At 37.9% G+C, this 18247-nt stretch overlaps 1 protein-coding gene across 4 annotated transcripts in view; it reads left to right on the top strand.

The window, feature by feature from the left end:
- Positions 1–18247, top strand: part of TEK (TEK receptor tyrosine kinase) — a 118101-nt gene that overhangs the window by 50968 nt on the left and 48886 nt on the right. For 2 of the 4 annotated variants that reach the window (XM_047767535.1, XM_047767536.1), the window contains exons 4-7: positions 471–623; positions 14189–14320; positions 14974–15114; positions 17516–17644. In XM_047767535.1, the coding sequence (XP_047623491.1) occupies positions 471–623; positions 14189–14320; positions 14974–15114; positions 17516–17644 (555 nt within the window). The remainder of the gene's footprint in view (positions 1–470; positions 624–14188; positions 14321–14973; positions 15115–17515; positions 17645–18247) is intronic. The other 2 variants (XM_047767537.1, XM_047767538.1) reach the window with 1 other exon arrangement.

Genomic DNA, 18247 nt, shown 5'->3' with positions numbered 1-18247 from the left:
GGTGCAACCCAAATCCATCTAGGTCCAATTATGGCTTGGCACCACCTGGTGGCCATTGCCAGATCCAGCTGAAATATTGATGGGGACTGTTCTGAGTTCTCTGCATGGATAAATTTGGAGTAGTGAGTCTAAATATCTCCTAATCAATTAGTTGACAAGGTTACTTGACATTTTTCCCAGTTTTACCTGTTTTCCTTCTACTTGTTTACAGAAGATAAGAATGTTATGCTACCCTCATCTTCCTGTGTTTGGAGGTAGATCCCATAGACTAGCATATCTGCTCTGACACCATAATTTTCTCACCTTTGGGGAGCGCATGGAATAGCTCAGCCTTTTCACTCTTCTATATCCAATATGCTAGAGAACATTTTCTATATCAGCTCAGGGCAAGCTGATGAAATGGAGGGGCCAGATAAGGAAACAGGAGTGTTTGAATGTTACCTGTGGTTCTATGCTCTTCTCCCTTATAGGTTCCTTCATCCATTCGGTGCCCCGGCACGAAGTACCTGATATTTTAGAAGTGCATCTGCCTCATGCTCAGCCCCAGGATGCTGGAGTGTACTCGGCCAGGTACATAGGAGGAAACCTCTTCACCTCGGCCTTCACCAGGCTGATAGTCCGGCGTAAGTGATGGAGAGGCCACCAGCTGGGATGGAGTAGTTACTAGGATTTTTAGTTGCAAGGAACAGAAACTGACTCTGACTCCTTAAGTAAAAACTAGGAATTAGTTGGAAGTATACTAAGGACTGTTAAATAATGATAGCAAAGCTGACAAGCAAGTTCCAGAAAAGATCTTCCAGGGAAGATCTAGGGCTCAGCTCTATGAAGGGAGGATGGACTTTCTCTCTAGGATGTTACCATTACACTAACTTAGCTTCTACGATATTTTTTTTACTTCTAAATGTTGAACTCTCAGGATCAATAATCAGATTGGCATAACATATGTCAGATGTCTACTTGCCTAGACCAATGAGCTATAGACAAGGCTGGAGCCACATACTACAACGTTGGCCTAGGACCTCACACTTGCTAAGCAGCAGCATCCCCATACAGAGGGGGAATGACACTGAGCTGGACAGTCTCCCTGGAAGGTATCTGCTATAGGGGGATGAATCGGGCCATCTGGGTGGAAGTAATATCTAGTTAAACATTAAATATCTTGTGAACCCCACATTTTCTAGATTAAGTCTTAAATGTGATTTCTGTTTTGAGGTTTAAAAAAATGCAAGGGTTAGAACTAGTGAAAACTTTTCCCCTCACTGTAACTATCAAAGTGGGGAGTAACCATCGTTAAAACTGATCTATAGAAAGTAAAAAATTTGCCCTGAATTTTCCCTAGTTATGCCAGGTATTCACAAAATTAAATGTTCAGGCTTTCAGGTCTAAGTACTTAGAATGCTCTGTCATTCCTCTGATGATTAGCATCCCTAACTCATGAAGAGAGCTTGTTTTGCTTTGCATTATATTCAGGCATGCATTTATGCATCCATTCATTCAACAAATGTGTTGATTATAAGTCTCTGCCAGGCATTGTCTTGGTGTTGAAAATACAAGGATAATAAGACGGATCTCTCTCTCTTTGTTAATTCCCAAGCAGAACAGGTACACACATAAATAGATAAATAGATATTTCAGCATGACAATAGATGTATGAAAAGTGTTGTTGCTCTACTTTGAACCAGGGCACGTAAACCCCTTCCATTCTTCTGCACTCACAGAGAGTCTGAATGGCAATTCATTTCATTAAGATGGTCTCTCTGGTGTCACATAGCACCATGTAACAGGAGTCCTCATAGTCTGGGCTAAATTGGTAGAGTTTCTAGAAATAGCAGAAACATCAGATATTTGTTATATGTTATAGGTAAAAAGTTTAAAGCCTTTTATAAATGTTAGAACAAACATGATTTAGCATAGACTAAAATTTAAAATTCCCCTGAACTTTTAAGATAAAGCAAAAGACTTCAAAAACATTTTGATCTCTAAGTTGTCTTCTTTTCAGATTGCCATAAGCACATTTTTTTTCTCTTTTGTTCTTATTTCAGTAAAACTGTCTGAAGAGCACTGCTAACACCTAAAATCATTCGAAGAAAGTTTGAGTGGGGCACAATGATCTCATTTAAAATTATTTTCTCCACTTGGACCTCTCTGATGTTTATTAATAAGAAGTGAAGTACAGTTGAAGGCATTTGTCCATTTCTCATAATTGTAGGGTATCTCTCCAGAAAGAATTGAATCCTAGGAATAGTCAGTGTATTTAAATCAAACTGGTTCTATTTATAGTATTTGTTTTAAGGATAAATTCTCTCCATGACAAAAAATTTCTCAAAAGCATTATGTTTATAAGATTTCTCTCTGTGTGCCATATATGGTTTCCTAAAATACAAAACCACAAGGCTTTTGAAGAAAATAATAGAAGCCTAACTGCAAAGTGTTGCCTATCCATGAATTCTTTTCCTGACCTCTGTATCCCTAAGAGATCACCCCAATTATTTACTTGAACTTAATCTTTTCCACCTTCCCAGGATTAAGAGTGGAGCTGGGACAGGTATACAGATAGGTACAGGGCTAGAGACATACTTTAATGTAACAGTAAGCTCACTTTTCTCTTCAGTGTCTGCCATCCTTAGTTTTCAACATGTGCAGATAATCCCTGGTCTGGTTCTCAAGAATTTACTAATCGTGCAGAAGTATTTTTTTCCCTTTATGTATTAAGGCATGTAAATATTAGCTTAGACATTTTGTAGCTTTATCTATTAAGTGGTTGCCTGTAAGACCTGGTCTGTGTTGACAGCCTTCCTGATTATTTTAGAGAAAATACTGATAACCAGGAGTTCTTGCCAAAAATATTATAAGCTGAAGGCACAGGTCCAAGTTTATGACCGTGAGACCAATATTCAGGGACAAAGACATTAGTTCCTTTCAGAAGAAAAGTTAAACTAAATTCCTGACCACAAAAGATCACACCACCATACTCCTCTTGAGTTTTCCTTATATCAGGATGTTATCCTTGGGATTAATCAACAGTCTAAAATCACCAAGTGCTGAAGAGAATGAGCCAGGAAATATGAATCTAGAAGCATTTTACCTACTTATACTTTAGGTTTTGTGTACTTTGTTTCATTTCTTATATGTTTTCTACCTGAAAAATATTTGGGTGCTAGAAGCTCCTGCTTCCTCTTTTAGTTGTATCCCTTCTCCATACACATGGACCGGAGGTTCCCAAACTCTGGCATGCCTCAGAATTATCAGAAACACTTGGAGTGGAGGTTGCTAGGCTACCTCCAGAGTTTCTTATCCAGTAGGTTATGAACAGAAGTCTGGGATTTGAATTTCTAACAGATTCCCAGGCAGTGGAGATGCTACAGGTCAGGGGTCACACTTTGATGACCATTGCTCTGGACTAATGATACCTGCAGCTTCCCAAACACATCCTGTTTTCCTCCTGACCTTGCCTTTGCGTAAAACACACTCTCCAGCCTTATCTTCTTTGTCACTTAAGGTGGTCCTAAAGATTTAGCTCACATACTACCTCCTCTGGAAGACTCCTTTAGGCCCTCTTCCAAACGTAAAAAAAAAAAAAAAAGATAAATATGATCTCCGTTCCCTAAAAGCGGAATCCAATGTGGAAAACAGACATCTAACAGAAAATAATCTTTATCATTATTTTCTATTAGATGTCTGTTTTCCACACTGGATTCCGCTTTTAGGGAACAGAGATTGTATTTATATTTTTTTAATTTAATTTTTATTTTACCTTGGAGTATGGTTGATTTACAGTTTTATGTTAGTTTCAGGTATACAGCAAAGTGAAACAGTTATACAGATACGTATATCCTTTCCTTTTCTGATTTTCCCATAAGTCACTACAGAATATTAAGTATTTTTCCTTGTACTATACAGTAGGTCATTGTTACTCATCCATTCTATCTATCGTAGTGTGTATATGTGAATCCCAACCTCCCATTTTATACCCTACCTACCCACAGTGTTTCCACTGATAACTATAAATTTGGTTTTGAAGTCTGTGAGTCTGTTTATATTTTGTAAGTTGTTTCATATCATTTTTATTAGATTATACTTACTAGTGATCTCATATAATATTTGTCTTTCTCTGTCTGATTTACTTCACTTATGATAATTTCTAAATCCATCCATGTTGCTGATAATGGCATTATTTCATTATTTATGGCTGAGTAATATTTTGTTGTGTGTATGTGCCACATCTTCTTTACCTATTCCTCTGTTGATAGACATTTAGCTATTGTAAATAGTGCTACAATGAACATTGGGGTGCATGTATATTTTCAAATTGTGATTTTCTCTGGATATATGCCCAAGAGTGGGATCATTGAGTCATACATAGTTCTATATTTAGCTTTTTAAAGAAATCTCCATCATGTTCTCCATAGTTGTTGTACCAATCTATAGTCATATGAACAGTTTAAGAGGGTTCCCCTTTCTCCACATCCTCTCCAGCATTTATTGTTTGTAAACTTTTTGATTATGGCCATTCTGACTGGTGTGAGGTAATACTTCATTGTTGCTTTGATTTACCTTTCTGTAATAATTAGCAATATTTAGCATCTTTTCTTATGCCTATTGGCCATCATATGTTATTATTTGGAGAAATGTTTATTTAGATCTTCTGCCCATTTCTCTTGTCTTTTTTGTCTTTTTAGGGCTGCACCCATGGCATATGGAGGTTCCAAGGCTAGGTGTCTAATCGGAGCTGTAGCGGCTAGCCTACACCACAGCCATAGCAATGCCAGATCCGAGCTGTGTCTGCACCCTACACTGCAGCTTATGGCAACGCCAGATCCTTAACCCACTGAGCAAGGCCAGGGATCAAACCCGCAACCTCATGGTTCCTAGTCGGATTCGTTTCCACTGAGCCATGATGGGAACTCCTTTTGCCCATTTTTTGATTGGGTTGTTTGTTTGTTTTTTCGATGTTGAATTGCATGAGTTGTTTCTATATTTTGGAGAATAATCCCTTGTCAGTCAATTCATTTGCAAATATTTTCTCCCATTCTGTGAGCTATCTTTTCATTTGTTTATGATTTTCTTTACTGTGCAAATGCTTATAAGTTTGATTAGGTCCCATTTGTTTATTTTTGTTTCTATTTTCATTACTCCAGGAGGTAGATCATAGAGATATTGCTGAAATTTATGTCAAAGACTATTCTGCCTATGTTTTCCTCAAAGAGTTTTATGGTATCTGGACTTATATTTAGATCTTCCATCATTTTGAGTTTATTTCTGTATATGGTATTAGAGAGTGTTCTAATTTTATCCTTTTACATGTAGCTGTCCTGTTTCCCCAGCACCACTATTGAAGAAACTTTCTTTTCTCCATTGTATATTCTTGCCTCCTTTGTGGTAGATTAATTGGCCACAGGTGCTTGGGATTATTTCTGGGCTTTCTACCCTGTTCCATTGATCTATATGTCTGGTTTTGTGCCAGTACCATGTTGTCTTGATGACTGTAGCTTTGTAGTATAGTATGAAGTAAGTTAAGAATCCTGATTCCTCCAATTCTGTTTTTCTTTCTCAGGATTGCTTTGCCTATTGGGGTCTTTTGTGTTTCCATACAAATTAAAACTTTTTTTTCCAGTTCCATGAAGTATGCCATTGGTAATTTGATAAGATTACATTGAATCTATAGATTGCCTTGGGTAGTATAGTCATTTTGACAATATTGATTCTTCCAATCTGGGAGTGTGGTATATTTTTCCATCTGTTTGTATCATCTCTGATATCTTATATCAGTGTCTTGTAGCTTTCAGAATATAGGTCTTTTGACTCTTTAGATAGTTTTATTTCTGGATGATTTATTCTTTCTGATGCAATGGTAAATGGAATTATTTCCTTAATTTTTCTTTGTGTTTTTCATTGTTAGTGAATAGGAATGCAAGATATTTCTGTGCATTAATTTTGTATCCTGCAACTTTACTGATTTCATCGATAACCTCTAGCAGTATTTTGATAGCATCTTTGGGATTTCCTATGTATAGTATTATGTCATCTGCAAACCAATAATTTTTCTTCTTTTCCAATTTGGATTTGCTTTGTTTGCTTTTTTCTCTGATTACCATGGCTAGGACTTCCAAAACCATGTTGAATAGAGGTAGCAAGAGTGGACATCCTTGTCTTATTCCTGATGTTATAGGAAATGCTTTAAGCTTTTCACTGTTGAGTATGATGTTAACTGTGTGTTTGTCATATATGGCCTTTATTATGTTGAGGTATGTTCCCTCTATGCCCAATTTCTAGAGAACTTTATCCCAGGTGGGTGTTGAATTTGGTCAAAAGGTTTTCTGCATCTTTTGAGATTATCATAATCACACAGATTGATTTGCAGATATTGAAGAATCCTTGCATTCCTGGGATAAATACCACTTGATCATGGTGTATGATCCTTTTAATGCATTGTTGGGTTTGGTATGCTAGTATTTTGTTGAGGATTTTTGCATCCGTGTTCATCAGTGATGTTGGCCTGATTTGTTCTTTTTTTATGTGCTGTCTTTGTCTGGTTTTGATATTAGGATGATGGTGGCCTCATAGAATGAGTTTGGAGTGTTCCTTCCTCTGCAATTTTTTTTGTCATTTTTTTTTTTAAATTTTCCCACTGTACAGCAAGGGGGTCAGGTTATCCTTACATGTATACATTACAATTACATTTTTCCCCCAGCCTTTCTTCTGTTGCAACATGAGTATCTAGACAAAGTTCTCAATGCTATTCAGCAGGATCTCCTTGTAAATCTATTCTAAGTTGTGTCTGATAAGCCCAAGCTCCCGATCCCTCCCACTCCCTCCCCCTCCCATCAGGCAGCCGCAAGTCTCTTCTCCAAGTCCATGATTTTCTTTTCTGAGGAGATGTTCATTTGTGCTGGATATTAGATTCCAGTTATAAGTGATATCGTATGGTATTTGTCTTTGTCTTTCTGGCTCATTTCACTCAGTATGAGATTCTCTAGCTCCATCCATGTTGCTGCAAATGGCATGATGTCATTCTTTTTTATGGCTGAGTAGTATTCCATTGTGTATATATACCACTTCTTCCCAATCCAATCATCTGTCGATGGACATTTGGGTTGTTTCCATGTCCTGGCTATTGTGAATAGTGCTGCAATGAACACGTGGGTGCATATGTCTCTTTTAAGTAGAGTTTTGTCCGGATAGATGCCCAAGAGTGGGATTGTGGGGTCATATGGAAGTTCTATGTATAGATTTCTAAGGTATCTCCAGACTGTTCTCCATAGTGGTTGTACATTCCCACCAACAGTGCAGGAGGGTTCCCTTTTCTCCACACCCCCTTGAGCACTTGTTATTTGTGGATTTACTAATGATGGCCATTCTGACTGGTGTGAGGTGGTATCTCATGGTAGTTTTGATTTGCATTTCTCTTATAACCAGCGATGTGGAGCATTTTTTCATGTGTTTGTTGGCCATCTGTATATCTTCTTTGGAGAAATGTCTATTCAGGTCTTTTGCCCATTTTTCCATTGATTGATTGGCTTTTTTGCTGTTGGGTTGTATAAGTTGTTTATATATTCTAGAGATTAAGCCCTTGTCGGTTGCATCATTTGAAACTATTTTCTCCCATTCTGTAAGTTGTCTTTTTGTTTTCTTTTGGGTTTCCTTTGCTGTGCAAAAGCTTTTCAGTTTGATGAGGTCCCATGGGTTTATTTTTGCTCTCATTTCTATTGCCTTGGGAGACTGACCTGAGAAAATATTCATGATGTTGATGTCCGAGAGTGTTTTGCCTATGTTTTCTTCTAGGAGTTTGATGGTGTCCTGTCGTGTATTGAAGTCGTTCAGCCATTTGGAGTTTATTTTTGTGCATGGTGTGAGGGTGTGTTCTAGTTTCATTGCTTTGCATGCAGCTGTCCAGGTTTCCCAGCAATGCTTGCTGAATAGACTTTCTTTTTCCCATTTGATGTTCTTGCCTCCCTTGTCAAAGATTAATTGACCATAGGTGTCAGGGTTTATTTCCGGATTCTCTATTCTGTTCCATTGGTCTGTCTGTCTGTTTTGATACCAGTGCCACACTGTTTTGATGACTGTGGCTTTGTAGTATTTCTTGAAGTCTGGGAGAGTTATGCCTCCTGCTTGGTTTTTGTTTCTCAGGATTGCTTTGGCGATTCTGGGTCTTTTGTTGTTCCATAGAAATGTTTGGATTGTTTGTTCTAGTTCTGTGAACAATGTCATGGGTCATTGGATAGGGATTGCATTGAATCTGCAGATTGCTTTGGGTAGTATGGCCATTTTTACAATATTGATTTTCCCAATCCAGGAACATGGAATATCTTTCCATTTCTTTACATCTTCTTTGATTTCTTTGATTAAAGTTTTATAGTTCTCGGCATATAGGTCCTTTACCTCCTGGGTCAGGTATATTCCGAGGTATTTGATTTTGTGAGGTGCAATTTTAAAAGGTATTATATTTTTGTATTCCTTTTCTAATATTTCATTGCTGGTATACAGAAATGCAACTGACTTCTGAATGTTAATCTTATATCCTGCTACTTTGCTGAATTTATTGATCAGTTCAAGGAGTTTTGGGGTTGAGTCCTTAGGGTTTTCTATGTATAGTATCATGTCATCTGCATACAGTGACAGTTTTATCTCTTCTCTTCCTATATGGATGCCTTTTATTTCTTTGGTTTGTCTGATTGCTGTGGCTAGGACTTCCAAAACTATGTTGAAGAGCAGTGGTGAGAGTGGGCATCCCTGTCTTGTTCAAAGCAATCAAAAGACACAGAGTGGCTGAGTGGATAAAAAGGCAAAAACCTTCAATATGCTGCCTACAGGAAACTCACCTTAGGACAAAAGATACATATAGATTGAAAGTGAAAGGGTGGGGAAAAATATTTCACGCCAATAGACATGACAGAAAAGCAGGAGTCTCAATGCTTATATCAGACAAAATAGACTTTAAAACAAAAGACATAAAGAAAGACAAAGAAGGACACTACTTAATGATTAAGGGATCCATCCAAGGAGAGGATGTTACTATTGTCAACATATATGCCCCAAATACAGGAGCACCCAGATACATACAACAAATATTAACAGACATAAAGGGAGATATTGATGAGAATACAATCATAGTAGGAGGCCTTAATACCCCCCTCACATCAATGGACAGATCCTCTAGACAGAAAAACCAATAAAGCAACAGAGATCCTAAAGGAAACAATAGAAAAGTTAGACTTCATTGATATCTTCAGGACACTACATCCAAAAAAAGCAGAATACACATTCTTCTCAAATGCTCATGGAACATTCTCAAGAATCGACCACATATTGGGACACAAAGCGAATCTCAATAAATTTAGGAGCATAGAAATTATCTCAAGTATCTTCTCTGACCACAATGCCATGAAATTAGAAATCAACCATGGGAAAAGGAAAGAGAAAAAACCTACTGCATGGAGACTAAACAACATGCTACTAAAAAACCAATGGGTCAATGAGGAAATCAAGAAGGAAATTAAAAACTACCTTGACACAAATGATAATGAAGACACAACCGCTCAAAATCTATGGGATGCTGCGAAAGCAGTGCTCAGAGGGAAATTTATAGCAATACAGGCCTTTCTCAAAAAAGAAGAAAGATCCCAAATTGACAACTTAACCCTCCACCTAAATGAAGTAGAAAAAGAAGAACAAAAAAGTCCTAAAGTCAGCAGAAGGATGGAAATTATAAAGATCAAAGAAGAAATCAATAAAATAGAGACTCAAAAAACAATAGAGAAAATTAATAAAACCAAGAGCTGGTTCTTTGAAAAGGTCAACAAAATTGACAAACCCCTGGCCAGACTCACTAAAAAGAGGAGAGAAAGAACTCAAATAACCAAAATTATAAATGAAAAAGGAGAAATCACAACGGATACAGCAGAAATACAAAAAACCATAAGAGAATACTATGAACAACTATATGGCAACAAGTTTGACAATCTGGAAAAATGGACAATTTTCTAGAATCTTACAGCCTGCCAAAACTGAATCAAGTAGAAACACACCAACTGAACAGACCGATCACTAGAAATGAAATGGAAGAGGTCATAAAATCACTCCCTACAAATCAAAGTCCAGGACCAGATGGCTTCACAGGTGAATTCTATCAAACATATAAAGTGGAATCGGTGCCCATCCTCCTTAAACTCTGCAATTTTTTGAGTTTCAGAAGAATGTGTGTTAAATCTTTTCTAAATGTTTGATAGAATTCTCCTGTTTCTGCTGTGGCACAGCAGGTTAAGAATTCAACTGCATCTAGTGACTCAGGTCACTGCAGAGGCATGGGTTTGATCCCAAGCCCAGCTTAGTGGGTCCAGAATTGCCACAGCTGTGGTGTAGTTCCCAGCTGTGGCTTGGATTCAGTCCCTGGCCTAGGACCTTTCATATGCCATGAGTGAGACCATACAATTAAAAAATTAAAATAAAAAGGAGTTCCTGCTGTGTTGCAGTGGGTTAAGAATCTGACTACAGAGGCTCGGGTTGCTGCAGAGGTGTGGGTTTGAACCCTGGCCCAACACAGTGGGTCGAAAGATCCAGCATTTCTGCAGCTGCATGAAGGTCACACCTGCAGCTCAGATTCAATCCCTGGCCCAAAAACTTTTATATCAGTTGGTGTGGCCATTAAAAAAACCAAAAAACACACAGAGAGGAAAAAAAAGTCCATCTTGTCCTGGACTTTTGTTTGTTGGGAGTTTTTAAAACATAGTTTTAATTTTAATACTTATGATTTGTCTGTTCATATTTTCTATTTCTTCCATGGTCAGTCTTGGAAGATTGTACCTTTCTAAGAATTTGTCCATTTCTTTTAGGTTGTCCGTTTTATTGGCATATAGTTCCTTGTGGTAGTCTCTTATGATCCTTTGTATTTCTGTGGTGTCCATTGTAACTTCTCCTTTATAATTTCTAATTTTATTGATTTGAGCCCTCTCACTTTTTTTCTTGATGAGTCTGCCTAAAGGTTTATCAATTTTGTTTATCTTTTGAAAGAATTAACTTTTAGTTTCATTGATATTTTCTATTGTTTTCTTTGTTTCTATTTCATTTATTTATGCTCTGATATTTATGATATTAATTTCTTTCCTTCTACTAACTTTAGGTTTTGTTTGTTCTTCTTTTCCTAGTTGCTTTAGGTGTAAGACTAAGTCATTTGTTTATTTTAGGTTTTTCTTGTTTCCTGAGGTGAGATTCTATTGCTGTCACCTTCTGTCTTAAAATTGCTTTTGCTGCATCCCAAAGGTTTTTGATACAAATGGGGTGTTAAAGTTCCCCACTATTATTTCTCCTTTTATGGCTGTTAGCATATACCTTATATATTGAAGTGCTTGTGTTGGGTGCCTATGTATTTACAATTATTATATCTTCTTTTTACATTGATCCTTTGATCACAGGGTAGTGTCCTTCTTTGTCTCTTGCAACAGTCTTTATTTTAAAGTCTATTTTGTCTGATATGAGTATTGCTATTCCAGCCTTCTTTTGATTTCCATTTGCATGGAATAACTTTTTCCACCCCTTCACTTTTAGTCTGTATGTGTCTCTAGATCTGAAGTGGTTATCTTGTATATAACATATAATGAGCCTTGTTTTTGTATGCATTCAGCCAGTCTCTGTATTTTGGTTGGAGCATTTAATCCATTTACATTTAAGGTAATCATTGATAGGTATGTTCTTATTGCTATTTTGTTAATTCTTCTGAATTTATTTTTGTAGATCTTTTTTTCCCCTTCCTCTTTTGTTTCTAATCTTGAGGTTTGATGCCTATCTTCAGTGTTTATAGGTATTCCTTTTTTTGTGTGTGTTGTGTGTCTGTTGTAGAGTTTTGCTTTGTGATTCTTATGAGGTTTTGATATATGCTATTGTTTCAAGTTGCTGGTCCCTTAATTTTCAATGCCTTTCCATATTTCATTTGTACTCTCCTCTTCTCATAATTGCTTGTTTTGATACCACAGTTTTGTGTGGATAATTTCCTACCTTTACTATATGTTTGCATTTACCAGTGACCTTACCCATTCATAATTTTCTTGTTTCTATTTGTGATCTTTTCTTTTCCACTTAGAGAAGTTCCTTTAGCATTTGCTATAAAGCTGATTTGGTGGTGCTGAATTCTCTTAGATTTTGCTTGTCTGTAAAGCTTTTGATTTCTCCATTAAATTGAATTAGAGTCTTGCTGGGTAGAGTATTATTGTTTGTAGGTTTCATCACTTTCAATATATTTTGCCTCTCCTTTCTGGTGTATAGAATTTATGCTGAAAAATCATCTGATAACATTTGTTGCTTTTAATATTTTTCTTTGTCTTTATTTTTTGTCAGTTTTATTAATATGTGTCGCAGGTTGTTCCTCCATGTGTTTATCCTGTATGGGACTCACTGTACTTCCTGCACTTAAGTGAGTATTTCCTTCCCCATGCTAGGGAAGTTCTCAGCTGTCATTTTTTCAAATATTTTCTCAGGCACTTTCTCTCTTCTTCTCAGACTCTTAAAATGCAAATGTTGATGTGTTTAAAGTTGTCCCAGAGTTCTATTAGACTGTCCTCATTTCTTTTCATTTTTTTCTTCATTCTTTTCTGCATCAGTGATTTCCATCAGTCTGTCTTCTACCTAATTTATTTATTCTTTTGCCTCATTTATTCTCCTATTGATTCCTTCTAGTGTATTTTTTTCTTTTAGTTATTGTATTGTTCATCTTTGTTTATTTTTTATTTAAATTTCTGCTCTTCATTAAACATTCCTTGTATCTTCTTGGTCTGTTCCTCCATTCTTCTTCTGAGATCTTAGATCATTATTGTCATCACTCTGAATTCTTTTTCAGGTAGTTTACCTATCTCCACTTCTCTTGGTTGTCATTCTAGGGTTTCATCTTATTCCTTTATCTGGAACATATTTCTCTGCCATCTCATTTTGTCTAATTTTCTGTATTTGTGGTCTTCTTTCTGAAGGCTGCACAATTGTAATTCTTCTCTCTTCTGGTGTCTTCCTCTCCGGTGGGCAAGTTTGGTCCAAGGGCTTGTGCAGGCTTCCTGGTGGGAGGGTCTGGTGTCTGCCATTGGTGAATGGAGCTGGATTATGTCCCTCTAGTGAGCAAGGCCATATTAAGGGGTGTATTTAGAGGCAGTTGTGGGCTCAGCAACTTTAGGCAGCATATCTGCTGATGGGTTGGTTTTGTTCCCACTCTGTTCATTGTTTGCCCTGAGGCATCCCAGCACTGGGGCCTGAAGGCTGTTGGGTGGGACCTGATCTTGGTGCCAAAATGGTAAAAGGTCATGCCAGTATTCCCTGGGACCTCCACTGTCAGTTTCTTTGACCTCACAGCAAGCCACAGCTGACTTCTGTTTCTTCAAGTGAAAGTCCTGCAGGTAGGTCTGGCCCAGATTCTTATGGAATCACTGCTTTGTCCTGGGTCCAGTATACCTGAAACCTGTGTCCTCCAAGAATGGACTCTCTATTCCCCCAGTCCTGTGGAGCTCCTGTGCTCAACCCTGCTGGCCTTCAATGCCAAATGCTCTGAGTGTTCCTCCTCATGTTGCTAGACATCCAGGCTAGGGTGCTTCATGTGGAGCTCAGAACTCTCACTCCTGTGGGAGAACTGCAATTTTAATTATTTTCCTTTGTTGGTTGACCAACTTGTGTGTATAGGATTGGATTATATCATGAAAGTGCCCCTCCTACCCTCTCACCGTGGCTTCTTATTTGTCTTTGGATGTAGAATATCTTTTTTTGGGATAGGTTCTGGTGTTTTGCAGTGATTATTAAGTAGTTAGTTGTGATTTTTGTGTTTTTGTGAGATGAAGTGAGCTCAAGTCCTTCTACTTTGCCATCTTGTCTCCTCCTCCACTCAGAGCAGCATTGTTTTAGATGTTAAATTAAATGTTTAAATAAAGGGCTCCTCTGTAAACTTGTTACCTGTTGTTAAGGTCTCTTCCCACTCTGACATCCTAAAATTCCATTATTTTATGGCAGATGATCCAGCACTAAGGCTGAGCTCAGCCAGCAATTTCCTATTTTTGGTTACAGGATCAGCACCAACTGCCTCTGAGCTGTATTTTATTTATCCTTGTTCACCAGTGTCCACTAATATGATTCATCATGACTAACATGTAGCCAGGGCTCAATAAAGCTTTGTTGAATGAATGTACTCTACTCACCATAGTCTTATTTTCCTTAATAAAAGGGTGTGAAGCTCAGAAGTGGGGACCTGAATGTAACCGTGTGTGCACAGCTTGCATGAACAATGGGATCTGCCATGAAGATACTGGAGAATGCATTTGCCCTCCTGGGTTTATGGGGCGAACATGTGAGAAGGGTAAGTCAAGAGTACTTGATGAATAACTTGTGGATTAAAAGAACCATAGTTGCTGGATCTAGAATTTTAGATCTGGACACAGTTGAGAATGGCCTCTGTGAAGCCGTTTGGTACTTTGGTGTGAGTTTTTTAAAAGTGCCCTGTTGGAGAATTCCCGCTGTGGTGCAGTGGGCTAACAACTTGACTGCAGCAACTGGGATTGTTGCAAAGGTGCAGGTTCAATCCCTGGCCTGGTTTAGTGGGTTAAAGGATCTGACATTGCCACAGCTGTGGCATAGGTCACATCTGTGGCTTAAATTCAATCCCTAGTCCAGGAACTTCTATATGTTGTGGGTGCAGCCATAAAAAAAAGTGCCCTTTCTTAAATACTCTTTATTGTCAACTGGAAAGTTGTTATAAGTGTACAAATATATAACATCTATAATGTGAATGTCACTCCCTAGCTGTACACAACCCACATAACTGGGGGTTATGGCTCTGATATCCTCTCTGTGAAGCAGTTTCATTATCTGCAAAATGGGTCATAAGGGTGCCAAACTGAGATTGGATTATCTTCCATCGTCACTGGTCTAAGAGAAATGCTTTAAAAGAAGATGCATGCATTTCAAAAGGTTGCATATTTGATCCTGAATCCTCTTTTTCTCACCCCAAAGCTTGTGAACTGCATACATTTGGCAGAACTTGTAAAGAAAGATGTAGTGGACCAGAGGGATGCAAGTCCTACGTGTTCTGTCTCCCAGACCCCTATGGGTGTTCCTGTGCTACAGGCTGGAAAGGTCTGCAGTGCAATGAAGGTATGAACCAGTGCCTCCCTTGAAGAGAAGAGGTTCTATCAGGTATTCCAAGGAGATCTGGAAATAAGAGTCTAAGACTTACCGGGACTGCTCAGTCAACTATCTATTGCTGAGCTAAAGGGTTTTGATATTTTTATCCAAAGTTAACTATGCGTTTTCCATGTCTGGCACCATTGGGATCTGTGATGGGATCCTGGCAACTTGATAACAATGCTCTAGGGCAGAGCATTTCAGTAGCAGTATAAACAAGTCACATATATAATTTAAAAATTTCTAATTGTCACACTGCAGAGTTAAAAGATGTGGGTGAAATAATTTAAATACTTCAGTTAACCAAATATATAGAAACTATTATCCTTTCAACATGTAATCAATAGAAAAAAGTATTAATGAAATGTGTTTCATTCCTTTTTTTCATACTAGGTCTTTGATATCTCAATTTGGACCAGCTAGATTTTAAGTGCTCTGTAGCCATCCATGGCTAGCAGCTACTATACTGGAAAGCACAACTCTAGGGGCTTAGAGTATGAGGACAAAGAGGAGAATTAAACAAAAGTAAGCTTTGGCTACCTGTAAAACCTCACTCAGTTCCATCTAAATGCTGTATCTGGCCCCATGGAACACTGAAGGAGCTACAGAAGTGAAGGAATCCCACATGCTGTCAGAAATGTACCCCTTAAAATAAAAGGTGAATCTGATTAGGAGCAGATCCAGGTACTCTTTAAAAAAAAAATTAAAGGAGTCCCTGTCGTGGCTCATTGGAAACAAATCTGGCTAGTATCCATGAGGATGCAGGTTCAATCCCTGGCCTCGCTCAGTGGGTTAAGGATCTGGTGTGGCCGTGAGCTGTGGTGTAGGTCACAGATGTGGCTTGGATCTGGTGTTGCTGTGGTATAGGCCAACGACTACAGCTCTGATTTGACTCCTAGCCTGGGACTCTCCATATGCCAAGAGTGTGGTGCTAAAAAGACAAAAAAAGACAAAAAATTTACAAAGTCATATGCAAACTTTAAAAAAAAATGTATAGATGTGAACACTTTGCTAGAGCCCAGAAGGGAGGCATGAATGTGAGGAGGCTAAAACATAAACTTCATTAGCTTCACAGTGAATATGTCTCTAGACCCAATTTACAGGGTTATCTTTATTAATTTATCCCAGCCCATGCCTGGCTCAAGAAATCACTAAAACTTTATGAATTGAAATATTTTAGTGTCCTCACAGACTCCGTTCTTGGACCTCCAATTACATATATGTTAGACCCTTTGATATTGTCTCTTAGGCCTGTGAGGCTCTAATAATTTTTTCCTTATCTGTGTTCTTCATACTGGATATCTATTGATGTAGCTTTAAGTTCATTCATTCTTCTGTCCTCTACATTCTCTTGCTAAGTCCACGCAGTGCTGTCTTTATTTCAAAAATTGTATTTTTCACTTCTGGAATATCTTTTTGACTATTTTTTATAGTTTAAATTTCTCTGCTAAGGTTTCTCATTATTTCATTTGTTGTGAGCATATTTTCCTTTATTACTGAGCATAGTTATTACAGTTACTATTTCCAACATCTGGGTCTTCAAGCTTGGTCTTTGTTGATTTTCTTTTCTCTTGAGAATGGGTCAGAATTTTTCATTTCTTCTTGGGTTTATTGAATTTTGGACATTGCAAATGTTACACTGAGTAGACTCTGGAGTATGATACATACCTTTGAGAAGCATTTATTTTGTTTTGTTATGTCCTATCAGGTAATCAGTTTGGTATGACTCAAACTGCAAACTGACTCCTAGGCATCAACTCAAACTCAGTTCATTCCTTTTGTCCTTGACTGGATAAGTCTGCACTTAAGATGTGTGGCTCAGGGGCCAGCCAAAAATTTGGGACTTCCTCTTTATGGCTTTCCCTTTCTAGATTTTCCCTCTCACTTTCCAGTGCCTGCAATTGCCCTGACTCTGTCCTCTAGTTCTTTGGGTCAGTAAGACTAGAGATTTTCTTTGGAGTTTTAGTTTCCCCACATAGTGGCAACTGTACTAGCTGTTAGACTAAAAGCTGAAAAGTAGGGAGAACATCATTCCTACATTAAATTTAAATTCCCCTCAAAACTTGCCTGTTTACCCCTGAACCCACCCTGTACCGCTCATCAGTGATTTCAGGTAGTTGCTTTTTAAATAGAGTTGTTGTTTTTGAGAAGGATGGTTTGGTAGGAGCCTTTTCAACTCTCCTGGAAACAGTATTCCTCAACCCTTTAACTTCCTGGTAATTCAGATAATGCAAATAAATCATCCACTACCTTTTATGAATCAATGAAGTTAATAGCTTGGAAAGAAAACTAAAACTATAGGCTTCAACTATAGCCTGAGTTTTCATCCTTTCCCTAGATTAACACTGGTTTTTGATGCCTTCGTTTACAGCATGCCTGCCTGGTTATTATGGGCCAGACTGTAAGCTTAGCTGCAGGTGCACCAATGGGGAGATGTGTGATCGGTTCCAGGGATGCCTCTGCTCTCCAGGACGCCAAGGGCTCCAGTGTGAGAAAGAAGGTAAAGCAAGGTAACACTGTAGTCAGGGCCATGTTCAGCTTTGCTGGCATTATTCTTGCCCCAATAGCCCAAGATTCTCAAACTCTTTCTGTTTCTGTCCAGAAGTAGGGAAGAGTATAGCACATGTTCTAAAGGACAGCTTTCTGATTCTTTTCTATGGCCTTTCCACTAGAAATAAACGATATGCTCTTTGTAGCATATCAAGTGATAATTGGCCAACTGAGGGCTCTGCCTACGTTTTCTGCTCCCTTCTCTAGGACCAGCCTGTTCCCTGGATAGGCACAAGAGGGAAAGAATTACTTTGTAGGAATTTGGATAAAAGATTTTTTTTCAAAAAATAAAAAAGAAAAAATAATCTTCAAAACAAAATTTTAAATAATTCTGGTTTAGAATTACCATAGAGCAGAGGTCAGCAAACTCTGACCCACAGTCCAAATCAAGCCTACTTAAAAAAATAAAAAGTTTTATTGAGATATAATTTTATATCATGAGGTTCATCCCTTTAAAAAGTACAGTTCAATGCTTTATAGAGTTGTGCAACCATTAACACAATATAATTTTAGAATATTTTCATCTTACCAAAAGAAATTGTGTGTCTATTAG

Source organism: Phacochoerus africanus, chromosome 2 (assembly GCF_016906955.1).
Source record: "Phacochoerus africanus isolate WHEZ1 chromosome 2, ROS_Pafr_v1, whole genome shotgun sequence".
NCBI lineage: Eukaryota > Metazoa > Chordata > Mammalia > Artiodactyla > Suidae > Phacochoerus > Phacochoerus africanus.
Note: the sequence above shows the minus strand (reverse complement) of the source record. Positions and strands in the feature narration are given on the sequence as shown.